At 43.0% G+C, this 13,248-nt stretch overlaps 1 protein-coding gene across 4 annotated transcripts in view; it reads left to right on the top strand.

Moving 5' to 3' along the window:
- Window positions 1–13,048, top strand: part of NCKAP5 (NCK associated protein 5) — a 941,115-nt gene extending 928,067 nt beyond the window's left edge. For 2 of the 4 annotated variants that reach the window (XM_087856956.1, XM_087856989.1), the window contains one exon: window positions 11,143–13,048. In XM_087856956.1, coding sequence (XP_087713082.1) covers window positions 11,143–11,424 — 282 coding nt within the window. In that variant the 3' untranslated portion in view covers window positions 11,425–13,048. The remainder of the gene's footprint in view (window positions 1–11,142) is intronic. The other 2 variants (XM_087856931.1, XM_087857057.1) reach the window with 2 other exon arrangements.
- The last annotated feature ends 200 nt before the right edge of the window (window positions 13,049–13,248 follow it).

The following is a 13,248-nucleotide window of genomic DNA, read 5'->3' as shown; positions in this document are numbered from 1 at the left end:
AATTTAATCTCCCTACGGTTTAATTGCATGATTTGATATATACCCAGTAATATCGGTGGGTTTATCATCTGCACAGTCAGCCTTGTTGCTGTCCCTAAGAATGTCATCCCTGTCATGTTTATGCTGTCACTCACATCACCAACCTCCCCCACCCCCATCTTAAGGAGATAAGAATCTGAATTTGAGCTCATGCCTGCCACGGGGCTTAGATGAGGTGAGGCAGCACTCGCTGGCTGAAGGAAGCATTTAAGAAAAGGACAGAGCCAACGTCTGTGCCATCTATCATGGGCCTGCTCTTTTGAATAACATTTCTCCCCAGAGAAGCCTTATTGTCTTGGCTATTGCGTCTAGATTTCCAGGAAGTGATGGCAGCTGCCGCCTCCCTCAATTGCTGGCCACGCCCACCGGTGGGTGCGGAAGAAAGGCGGTGACTCAGAGCAGAGCTGCCTGCCCACCGGGATGGCCCTAGTATGTGAGGGCACCTGTCTCTGCTCTTGACATCGATAGGAAATTGCTTTTGCCAAAGTAGACCATAGTCAGGCATCTGTTAATGCCAGGGTCGCCCTGGTTCTTGATGCTCACCTGGGATCCGAGAGGCCGTGCCACTGCTGCCAGTCTGGGGACTGTGCTATCACAAGTCAGGTGAAAGTCTGAAATCATCTCATTAAAATAAATCCCTTCATTATGGGAAAGCAGACATGACAGAAAATTCGGTCAAGTCTCTGAGCTCCAGAGGAAATGATGCAGTAAAAGCAGACCTAATAGGGACCACCTTTATTGATATGCAGGGACTATCAGCTCCAAGAGACGTAAGACATAGTGTCAAGAATCTGAGAAAGAAAGCAGGATAAAATTTCATCCATGGCTTCCAGAAGTGTGTAATCTAATTGAGAAGTGGGACATTGGTATGAAAACAGCCTATATCATAAAATAGATATAAGTTCAGAGTCACATGGACAGTTTGGCTATTTAGGCCAGGAATTCATAGAGACAAAGATCCTGTGGGTGAGTTATTATAGAAACAGAGCAAGCAGCTCTGAATTACTAAAAAAAATGGATCCAGTTCTAACACTTGGTTATTATTGGCAACAACATGGAATTAGAGGAAAGAGAAGAAATTCTCATTTAAGCATGTTGAATTTAGGAGATAACTAGGCAGAGAGGTTAAGAAAGGTGAATGGAAATAGTAATTAGTTAACCTATGAAAAACATTTGCCCAAATGCTGTTACAGATGAAGCATGGAAGAGGACCTAAAGAAGCCAAGCAAGTCGAGGGCATTAATTCAAAAACAGAATTGGGGCAAAGGGGCATATCCACAACTTTGAGATTGATAAGATATTTGTGTTCTGAGTGCCATTATTAGAACCAAAGAGCAGGCTGGATAGATGATTCCAACTCATTTCTCAGGGATTCATCCCCTAAAATACCTGAAGCTCTGTTCTATATTGATATCATATTAAAGAATTTTTTAAATGTACATTCCATGTGAGCAGTAGCTTTTGTCTCATATACTGCTCTATCCCTGGTGTCTAGATTACCATCTAGAACCTAGTAGATGCTCAATAAATACCTGCTGAATAAATAGGTAAATAAATAAATGATGTGGCGAGAGCAGCGTACTCTCTACTTAAATATTCATTAAGATCTGGGTACGGAGTTGAAGTAATGAGTGGCACGGTCACACTGTGGCAGAGCAAGGGATAGAATCCTGAATGAAAGCAGATTCCCACTGGCATTCTCCCAACTAGCACATCCTTCCATCCTAGAACCCCCCGTGCTTACTGGATAATGAGGAATAAGATCATCTTTACAATTGTCACAATAAACTAGAATACCACACAGAATGGAAAACTCAGTGTTCCTAAATCTTTAGAACAATTCCCACCGAGGATTCTTCTCTCTAGAACAAGGATCAATAAATCAGTGCTGGTTCTTTTTGCCCCGGCTCCAGGACTCACTATGTCACATGTCCTTGGGGAATAACTAATTCCAGAGTGAAGGCTGCCTACCCCTAAAACGGACACATGGATTGCATTAGGAGATGAATAGTTTAAACACGATGAGAGTGAACATTCTAACACCCACAAATCTCCGTGTGTTCCTGGATGAGCCTTACCTTGCAGTCCCATTGGACTCTGTGGTTGTTGTAAAGTGCCTAATAGATTGGATGCCGTAGTGTAGTGGGACCCATAAATGGTCTACCGAGTTCTCTTAGAAGTAATTTCAGGTTGCCTCTTTATAGGTTAATGAATAACATGAAATGTTTCTCCCTGGCTTTGGCACTCAAAGCATACATCATTATAAAAACGTAGCGCTTCCAGACACACTTTTATGATGACCAGCATTATGATGGTATTGAAGAGCTTTCTTTGGAAGGAGAACTTCCATGGGGGGGAAAAATAGTATCACCTTTTTCCAGTCATCTCATCCTCCAAATAAGTGTATTTTTGTTCTTGTAAAAGGAGCCCCAAATCTATCACTCCAAAGTGGGGAAAAAAAAAAAACCAGCTGTATGGCACCAGAAGACACAGATGGTCCCTTCATGCTGTATTTTCCTCTGACAAAGTTCATGGGCTCTTCATGCTGGACACACACTGACATCTAAGCCAGACGTGGCCCAGCTTGCTGGACAGATGGGTATCAGATGTAAGACATGAAATGATGGAAGACTTAGTCAAAGAAAAAAGTCTGATCAATCTTTTTAAGTCAAGTGAGTAGCATATATATTTATTTTTATTCATAATAGTGCCTATACATTAAAGGCAGAAAGGCTTGATGCCTCCACTCTCGTCAGCTGGAATGATTAACCCTGACACTCAAATGAGCAGATTTAGAAGTTTCCAGCCCAGCACCTGCTCAATTCTCATTCTTGAATAAAAATTTTAGTTAATGTTATTGTGCTGGAAGAAGAAAGAAGGAATCTAAGAACACAGATAAGCGTGTTCCATTTAGTTAAGCCAATTACACGAGCCAGTATCAATGAGCGGGCTTGCTTTCCCGATGCTAGGTGGCTTTCAAACAGTGCAGGTTTTACTTTTGGAGAAATTGAACGATATCGACCGCATCTGAGGCATTACTTCAGGTGACCAACCTACATTTTAAATTAGATTTGTAGATCCATCCACAACCTGGAAAACAAAACTCAAAAAATATGTTTTCAAATGGACATTTCAAGCGATGGCACTCATGTTAGCGTTTGCCCTTTGCATGTTCTTGTAACAGTTTTACCCAAACTTAGAATTACATGCCTTTCCTCTTCCCAAATGCCTCCATCTGCCACGAGCTACATTGGTGATTTTCTTTGTGATCCTTTTTTTCTCTTCCCACTGACACACCTGGTCCCACATCTTCCTCCACTTGCCATATACGGGAGTATTTCCAATCCCTGTGATAAAATGACTTCTCTTTCCTACTGCCTTTTGAATCTAGTTTCTAAATGTCCTTGGACCGTTGTTTATCTCTGAGCTGAGTTCTTTTCCTCTCTACAGGGTGTATTATTTTCTTGCCACCCTGTTTCCTTCTTTACTGACCTCGCTGCTTGCCTTTTTTTTTTCCCACCAAAAGTAAGCTCACTTTTTTCCCTCTGGGTTCAGGGGTTCCAGCGGAGGTCACTAAAAGTCATTGATCCTGGTAAAAGACAGCAATATAGTTAATAATATAGTCATAAAAACACATCTCAACTGAAAATTACTCTTTCACCCAATAAAACCAGTTTGCCCTGGAGATACTGAAGAACCTTCAGGACCCCAGTAAGGAAACAGCGAGTGCCCTCAAGTGCTGAATCGCATCTCCCGACCAGTGGTTGGATGGAGAGAGTGGTTCTCTATTACTGATCCGTCACATTAATTTTTCAGAAGGGCAGCTGAAGAGTAATGTGTCCAGTTGAGGTAATAAAAGGAACTGAGCACCGAGAGAAAGTAATTATCCGGGTTGGAATTTGACCAGGTTAACAGGGTTAACACCACAACTCTCGAGAAAAGTCTGGAGGGTCTCTAGTGTTCACCAAAGGTCATTCTATCTACTTTTATGTCTCACTCAGAAAGTAGCTCCTCCAGGAATACAGTAAGAGGTGGCATTAAAGAAGAGATTAGTGCCTCTGAGGAAAGAGAAATGACCTCAGCTGCATCTTTTCCCTTGAGATTGGCCTTCCCCCAGCAAATATCATTTAACGTAGACTTTGCAAAGTGCACAGACCTTCAGCTAAGAAACCCAGGATTAAAATACCTCTTCCCCATTCCCACAATAAGGGCCTAACACAAAACTCTGCCCCGAACCCATCCTTCCAGTGCCCGAGATTGGCTCCTCAGGGAAGGGATGAGGGGAGTCGCACCCTCAACTTGGACCCAACATCCAGGACTAGCCAGACTGGCTCCTCTTTTAGATTTATCTGCATCCACCTGGCACCTCCTCTGTCTTTCACATCTACTAAATCACCCCTCTCCTATTTCTTTGCCTCTGCCCAACCCCACTCACTGCCATCTATGAGGTCTTCTGCATCTTTTTAAAAATGATTTTTCATGACAACTAAGTGGCAGAGCATTCATAAACTTGATTTGCCCCCCAAGGGTTACTTCCTGCCTCTTTTTGGCCTTAGTGCGTTTGACTAGTTAAAATCCGCATCATCATACATAATGGAAAAGGTTGGGTGGCGGTAGGGGGCATGGTGGGGACACTTCTTCCCAATTTCAGGTGCTTCTTTTCGGGTTGGGGGGAACTCCCTAGGGTAACACTCCTAGCGTCTCTGGCACCCCCCCCCATTCACTTCTCCTCGGAAGAAGGAGGGGTGGCTTATTTAATTAGCGAGTCTAGAAGGAGAACAAGGAATGTTAAACCCACCTCCAGCTCTTTCCACCCTGTCTCTGGAGTCAGGCTGGCTGTGAGAAGCACATATTCTGTCCTGTGCCCCCAGCCCACGGCTGCCAGTTACCGGGCCTATTTCTAGGATGGGTACTAGGAAGCTCACTTCTCTGTAGTTAGAAACCTCATCCTCCAATGTAAGCTTTCTCATTAATAAAGCCAATATTTTATTCTTCCACCAGCCTCTTCCTTTTATCTTATTCTTCAGTTTGTTCAGAACGAGGAAGGGGAAGAGAGCTATTTATTGTGCCAATAATAGATGCAGAGAAGACACCCAATTAAGAATATTTCAGAGTCACGGAGCTTTCGAGAGCAGGAAGATACTAAAAACTTTAATGTAAAGAAACTGAGGTATAGAGGGGTCAGACAGCCAATTAACACAATTCCAGGGAACTAAACACGGGTTTCCAAATACCGGGTCTAGTGCAGAGTGATTAAATCCCAAATTCTTTTTTTTTTTTTTAAGATTTTATTTATTTATTCGACAGAGACAGAGACAGCCAGCGAAAGAGGGAACACAAGCAGGGGGAGTGGGAGAGGAAGAAGCAGGCTCATAGCGGAGGAGCCTGATGTGGGGCTCGATCCCAGAACACCGGGATCATGCCCTGAGCTGAAGGCAGACGCTTAACCGCTGTGCCACCCAGGCGCCCCTAAATCCCAAATTCTGTAGTCAGACTACTTCTGCTTAAATCCTGACTCCCTAACTTACTCACCAGGTGTGTGCCTAGTCCTGACACCGCTCCCCTCTGTATTTCCCATTTATACACAGAGTGGGGATGATAAGGATAGACTGAGATAATTCCTTCAATGCAGTCAACCCGGCACATGACACGTAGTAAGAGCACTTTTAAATATAGTTTCCTACCACGTGTCTTCTTGAACTGATTGGCAGTGAATCTCTATAGCAATAGAGAAACAAGACTGTGTTGATGAAGGTACTGTTTACGTTAATTTGTGCTCAAAATGCCATCCTCTTTGTAAGTCTTAATGCCCAGCCGGGGAACGATTCTGCACTTGAACTTCACAAGATTTGATTCTGACGTCTTACAGTAGACATACTCACCAGTATTTTCAAGATATAATCCACAGATGGAAACTTGTTTGAAAGAATGAAAGAATAGCTTTCATCATGAAACACTGATCCATTACACAATTCCATGAATTTTGTACTTGTTTCTCCCCTGTGGGCAAGAGTGTTTGGCTATCCATGTATAACATGTATCTCTTTGAAGCTGATATCATCAAGCATATTTTTTTTTTTTTTGGTTTATCACTTCAGTTTTTCTCTATCACCTTACATCATTCTCCCCACCTTTTCCTTATGGCAAGGGCCCATATCAGCTTCAATTTTATCCTTCCTAGTGTTCATGATATTGGCCTAGACAGAATCTCTACTCCATGATCATTGTTGACTGCAGGGGGAAAGAAAACGGTATGCATTTCTGTGTTGAAAATCAGGAAACTGAGTTTCCAGGTCTAATTTCCCCTGAATTTGAATTTGTGCGAACGACAGAGTCCATAAATACCCCATGGAGAGGACAGCCCACTCCAGCCTCCTTCACCTTCCAGACTGATATAAGACTGAAGTGAAATCTCGGGTGGGAAAGCTCTCTGGAAATAAAAGCTATGTGTGATTGATAACTCAGGTGCTGAGTGATACTTAATGAGTCTGATTGGGGTTCTTAGAACCCCTTATGACAGGTACAGCTTGATGTGTGTTTCTGTCTTTACAGTGATTCTGTCCATTACAGAATCCGAAAGGGCAAGAGATACAGACAATCTGAGCAGCTACGGGACCTGGAGGGGCCACAGAACAGTATACAGATGCAACAGGAACTCCACGGAATGCCCTCCCCCTCACTTACTGTGTATGTCCATCCTGTTCCCCTGTCAGAATCATTCCGGGAGCCCACTCTATGGAGCTCCCTCTGAGAATCAAGACCACACGGTTATTCGCACAAGGCCAGTCACATGGTAGATTGGTTTGATTGATCGATTAATGTTTGAGGACAAGGAATTAAATTAATTGAGGTATCATTCATTCCAGGGGATTTCTGCAAACTACGTCACTATCTCCTTGCTTGAATGATCACTCAGGATGCCGTGGTTACACGAAAGGCAGGAGAATATTTTTAAGACTATGGCAACCTTACGTACTTGAAACAGGACAACGTCTCGTCGCCTGCCCTGTTCAGCCCTCCCTTGTTCCCACGTGCACTCGAAAGCCCCACCGAAAAGTGAACTGCACCTATGTTGCCACCTACAGGCGACAAAGGCAGTCTGTTAGTTTTATCGTCATTCGGAGGAGGCCCAGTACAGAAGGGACATGAGGACATCCTAGGGAACCAACACAGTCCTTGTCAAACGCTAATCTTTACTGGGCGTTTTGACTACTGTTGTTCTGTGATCCTTACTTCAGGTGCTCCTCTGAAAGCTTTAACAGGCTGGTATTCGTAAAGCTCTGCTCCAGGATAGAGGGGAAGAGGGTGGCCCCTGCAGGTGGGCGGACTCCCCCGGGGCCAACCCCAGACTCCAGCACGTACCACGCCATGCCCTTAAAACAGGTGACTTCACCTCCTCGCACCCCGATTGGCTCCAAATGGAGCTACTAACGACACCCACCCGCACAGAACTGACGTGAGGCTGAAAACAGATAATCTGCGCGTCGCGCTTAGCAGAGTGTCTGCACGGAACAGGCTCTCAATTAAATGCTAACTGTTATTACCATGATTAGTTTGCAAAGCACCCTCACATACACTGGCTGCAAACTAATGCGCCCTGTTTTGTTACCACTCGACAGATACATCATAACACGCTACTGCGCGACCTCAAGCCCTCCTTGTATCTTACATGTAAACGGTATAGGACTTCAAAATTTTTGAAACGCCCGAGATCTGACAAGACAATGTGGAGAGCCAGCTTGCTGTGCTTCTAATGGGAGGCAGGGCTTTACTGCTTTTATTCTTAGCTGTCAGGACCCCCGGTGAAGCCAACAGTTGGGACCCCCCTGATGCTAGAGAGGGTTGAACCTACCAAGTCTCCACAGAGAATCTGCTGATGACTGAGCAAGGGGCGAGGACTTTAGGGAGAAAGCTGGTGGGGGAAGAGGATGAGGAGGTCAGGCAGGACATTCATGGATAAAACGTGATCTCTACCTCAGACGTTCAAAAAATGCAAAGACTGTGATTTGACATATATAGGGGGGTTCTGGGGCTGTTGTTTTTGGTTTTTTCTTAATATAAACAAATTAATTAAACATCTGAGGATACGGAACGTAAGGAAACATTGTCCTAGATCGATGGCCTCCTCTTCAAAATCAAAAGCTCTGGGCCCACGTTTCTGCGTGGCGGCAATGAGCTGCTCCTGTCTCTAGAACCCACACACGCTCTTGAGCTGATCCCAGTCCTCACCACTCCCTATCGCTCCCCAACATGGAGGCGGAACGCCAGGTGGCTGTATTGGTCCCTCCTGCACTGATGTTTTTCTTAGAGTCAAGAAGTATCTCTGTGCCCACCTCTCATTAAAAACTGTGAAAATAAAAGCAAGACTGAGAAGGCATTGTGACTTTTCTTACTGGGCCATTCCTTCCTTTTCATCACCTCTGTAGGGCTTTGTTATAATCAACTGAAGAAACAAACCAACAAGCACGAAACACTGGGAAAACATGGCACACTCTTTCTGTCTGACACAGTGGGTCTCTTAATGGTAAAACTCCTTCGTCCTCTCTACCTCGGCACACTGAATTACACTTATCATCTGTCTGTCTTCCCTCCCGGACCACCAGTTCTTCTCGACGAGGTGATTGTCAACTTTTCGCGTGTATCAGAATCACCTGGGAAGCTTGTTAAAAACATTCGCTGGGCCTCAGCATTTCTGTTGTAGTAAGTCCGGGTGGGGCTCAAGAATTTGCATTCCTAACAAGCTCCCCCCACCCCGTAATGCTGATGCTGCTGGCCTGGGGACAGTTTCAAAAACACTTTCCAGAACAAGAATCCTGCTTCGCTCTTATTTATTTATTGTACCATTATTGAGCACCTATTACTCTGTGTTGGGGGCAAGGTGTTCTTTGTCGACTACTCGCAACAACCCTGAAATAAAGATGTGTCTTACCAGTTTTACACCTGCGGAAGGGCGCTCAAGGGCACTCACACGGCCAATTAAAGGGCAAAGCTCAGGTATGTCTGCCTCCGGGGCTCAATGTCTCCCCTGGCCACACCTGGCGATTTTATTCCGCTGTCTATCCTCGACACCAGCACCTTCCACCTGCATCATGCTAGCTTCTCTAGTGTTTATTAAATGAATTTGAGATCCATTCATGACCAGAAATAGGCAAGGAAAATGCTCATGGTTCTTGAATAAAGGAAAAGGGAGGAGATATTCAGGCGAGGAGAAAATTGCAATAAACATCATTTATTTACAACATTTGGTATATCAAAGCTTTCTCCGCTCTCCGTGTATTTTTAGTAGTGTACGATATATCATTCTTGATTTAAAATGCCCAGGAGCAGCGTCTGGGTGGTGCACTCGGTTGAGTGTCAGACTCTTGGTTTCGGCTCAGGTTGTGATCTCAGGGTTGTGAAATCAAGCCCCGAGTCGGGCTCCACACTCAGTGTGGAATCTGCTGACTTTCCCTCTCCCCGCCACTGCTGCTTGTGCTCGCTCTTTTTCTGTCAAATAAATAAATCTTTAAAAAAAAGAAAAATCTAAAACTTGGCATGGTATGAAAGGGGCTTTTGCATGGTATTATTCCTAATTATGGAGCCACTTTTCTGGAAGCACCTTGAAACCAGCTTGTGTCTGGTGTCAAGGCAGCCATCTGAGAGTGAAAATGAGCTCTGTGAGTAACGCTCCTCTACGTTCATAGTATCATAAAAGAAGCACCACTTCAAGGATGATTTTCAAGTATTCCTGTAGAATTATGCCGTTTCCATAACGGAAAGAGAAACTGTGTCTCGGTCTACTCTTGGGACACCAAAGCCATCCACTGCCATATCTCTTTCTTTTCTCTATTAAATATTTAGCATATGAGAATCAGAGGCTTGGGCTACGTGTGTTGTTCCCTGGATCAAAACACAGTTTCCTCATCGTATCTTTGTGCATCCAGCATAACAATGTGGGGGTGGGTTGAGGAACAGAATTGCATTTGCCAGAGTCTGGGGCAGTAGCAATAGAGACGGTTTGGAAAGTTATTTAAGTGGAATATTTGGGTGGCAAAATGAGAAAAAAAAAGACATCTTGTCTTTTATTACATAAGAGCACGGTTTAGTAGGAACAAGAGCATGGAAGGCAGCCAGCCGGGGATTCAAATCCTGTTCTCCATAACTTGCTGAGTGACCTTGGGCAAATAACTCTGTCACTCTGAGCCTTGTTTTTCGTCTTTAAAATGAGGATGTGTAACTTGCAAGTCCCCTGTGAAAATGCTTCTAGAGAAAATGTATTCAGTGAGTTTTACATGGTGGATGCTTAATAAAAGGTAGCTATTATTACCTCTAAGCCCCTGTCCCTACTTCCTCCTGGTGTTTGGACAGAATTTTTGTCCAAAAGAGGAAAAGAAGATGGGAAATGCATTGGTTTACAGTTTACCTACAATAATTGAATAATTGAATATGACTGCAGTGTTCTAGAAGGTCCTAGAGATATCCAGTAATTGGTCTTGCTGGAACCTCCTGGAGGGGAGAGGTTGCTAATGGGCAGAAGTGTTACTGTGTTTTTTTTAAGCCCTTGGGCTTTCTGGAATCTACACCCACAGACCTGGAGATCGCTTGCAAATATCTTAAGTTTGTAAAGGGACAAAACAGAAAGATGACAATGCTTCTGACAAGTCTAACAGGTATTGAAGTTTCATGGCAATTCAAGGGATTGTATGCTTCCCCCCCCCCATACAACCCCAATTTCTGGCTGAAATTCAATCCCTCTCCATATTTAGAAACAAGACAACTAATAATACTTAGTAAGAAAAGAGGCGAGTTTGAAACTTTGATGAAGATATATAAGGCACTTTACTTGAACAAATTTCAAGTAGATCCATTTAAAATGAAATTAAGTGGCACTTTATCGGTTTGCAAATCGGGACCTATTTATCTCACTAAAATGATTACAATCTTGATTTATCCCTGAAATTGGCTTTATTATTACCTTTAATTATACTAGAAGGTTGTTAAAGACTTGTAGTTTCTCTCTATCCCTTTAAACTGCACGTTATGCAGACGATAATTGAATATTGGATAGAATAACTTGATTTTCCAAAGAAATATGTCTCTAATATTTTCGTCTTTTTATTGCAGAAATTGAAACAAGTTGAAGAAACAAAAGAAGATCCTGAGAATAGATTATCTAAAATTTCCCTGGAGTCATTCAATAAATATAACAGCAAAACTATGATTTTGTTAGAACGAGAGAAGAACTCTCTGAACAAGGTTGAAGGACAAAAGGAAGAAAAAGAAAAAAATGAAGAGGCATCTTTGAGTAGCTCAGATAGGCCTGGGGTAGACAATTTGGAATCACTGAGTGATTCTTTATATGATAGCTTCTCTTCCTGTGCAAGTCAGGGTTCAAATGATGTATAAAGGACTCTTTTTTTTTTCCCTTAGTGAGCTGAAATGGAGCACTTAAGCAACAGGGGGGTGTGCGGAGGGGAATAGAGACAGCAACAATAAACCGGCAACACTAGAGACTGCATTGTCAGATTCACAGCAAGCAACCCATGGGAGCTTCCTTCTCTGACACGGCAATAAAGAGAGGCTCCATTTGTGGTGTGTCACGAGGCTCAAATGTAAACACACCCACAATACAGAAGTCTTAATTTTGCACTTTTTTTGAATACTTGTACAGAAGTTGTAAATTTTTGGAAAAGAAATTATATTTGTAGCAAAAAAAAAAAAAAAGATAGCAATAAATTGAATCCGTGCCATGCTCTTGAAATGACGTACTAAGTGTTAGAAGTTGATAATATATTTTTTGAAAAATTCCAGCTAAGGTGTTTGTTGACTTCACTGTCCTAGGACTCAAGTTGATTGCGGGTATACTCCGTAAAGCTAAAACAGGGCCCGCCAACAATCAGAGGGCTCGTGGTCATCTCCGACTCATAATCTCAATGTGATAGGAACGTTAATTCCAGTGCAATTTCAAAATTGTTGCCAGAGAGATTCAGGTTTGGGTAGTAAGTGTAATTCTGCTTCCACTGAAAAATGTAACAGGTACTCAAAGGGTAACAGTGATGGGAAGGGAAGTGGATCAGAAGTGACCTAACTCAATAGCAGGTTTTCCCTCCAAACATTTCTTTACATCCTCTCCCGCTTACTGCTTCTCTATGACTCTCAACAGTATTTGTTGATTTTTATCTTCCTGCTCTTTCGATTAAAATCTGGGCAATCTAGAAATGAAAGCAAATTCCTATCTGTAACATTCACTTTTTTAAAAAAATAAAATGGTTGGTGCTACAAAAAAAAATTCTTACTTTTTAAGATCTTTTTTTTTCTACAAAGTCTGTTTATATGTGAGGATAAATTCTATTTTAAAGGTTATTTGTATTTTTTCTAGATGTGAACTATTTATAATTGCTTTGTACAGGAGCTTGTAAACTAGGCCTAATAGAAATATTTTTAGGATCTATATGGTTACTTCCGTACACACTTGTTTGTTAAAAGAGCATTGTATAATCAGTGTTATTTGGTTAATTTGTGCAATTCGTTATATTGAATTTTGTTATCTTAAATGAAAATTATGTAAAGTATCATTGTCTTTCAGACTTTTAAAAATTCTTCTGTTTCATTTCTGAATAAAAGTCATATCACACGTGCACCCTCTGAAATCTTAAAAGAACTTGTTCAAGAACCCTTTGGCCTAGTTATTTGAATCTCACACGTGCTACAACAATCAGTTCCGGGAAGGAATAAATAAACTGGCCCCTTTGCTCCAGAGATAGTAATTCAGACAATGGTAAGATCAGAGTCTGCAGACAAGCGGGTAATGGTCAAAGCATTCAGTCTCCCCGAGGGGTTAACCAACTAGAAATGAGAGGAAGAGGGGGGCAAAGGGAGAGAAGGAGCCTGAGGCAGCTATGGAACGATCTCTGCAGAGAAATTACAAGAAAGTCATTTAAGCCCATTTCCAGACCTGCTCCGCCGGGCAGGATGGGGATATAATCAGCGTCCTGGCCCGAAAGAGATTCCTCCAGGGGGGTGGCCCAAGCGTAAGAGGGTGAAGAGGGGCAAAGCTTATGAAGCTATTTCCACAGAAGGATTCTCCCCAGGGACTGAGGGGATCGGGGTGGCGACGTGCGGGATTGAGGGGGGCGCCGAGGCTCGGCACCACCCGCTGCAAGGCTGGGCTCCAAGGAAGGCGAACTTAGCACCGTGGCGTCCGGGAGTACTCAAGGTGGGTCGCTTGAC

This window comes from Ursus americanus, chromosome 1 (genome assembly GCF_024610735.1).
Source record: "Ursus americanus isolate L20-20 chromosome 1, mUrsAme1.1.p, whole genome shotgun sequence".
In the NCBI taxonomy this organism is placed as follows: domain Eukaryota; kingdom Metazoa; phylum Chordata; class Mammalia; order Carnivora; family Ursidae; genus Ursus; species Ursus americanus.
The sequence above is the reverse complement of the archived record's forward strand: the minus strand, read 5'-3'. Positions and strand labels throughout refer to the sequence as shown.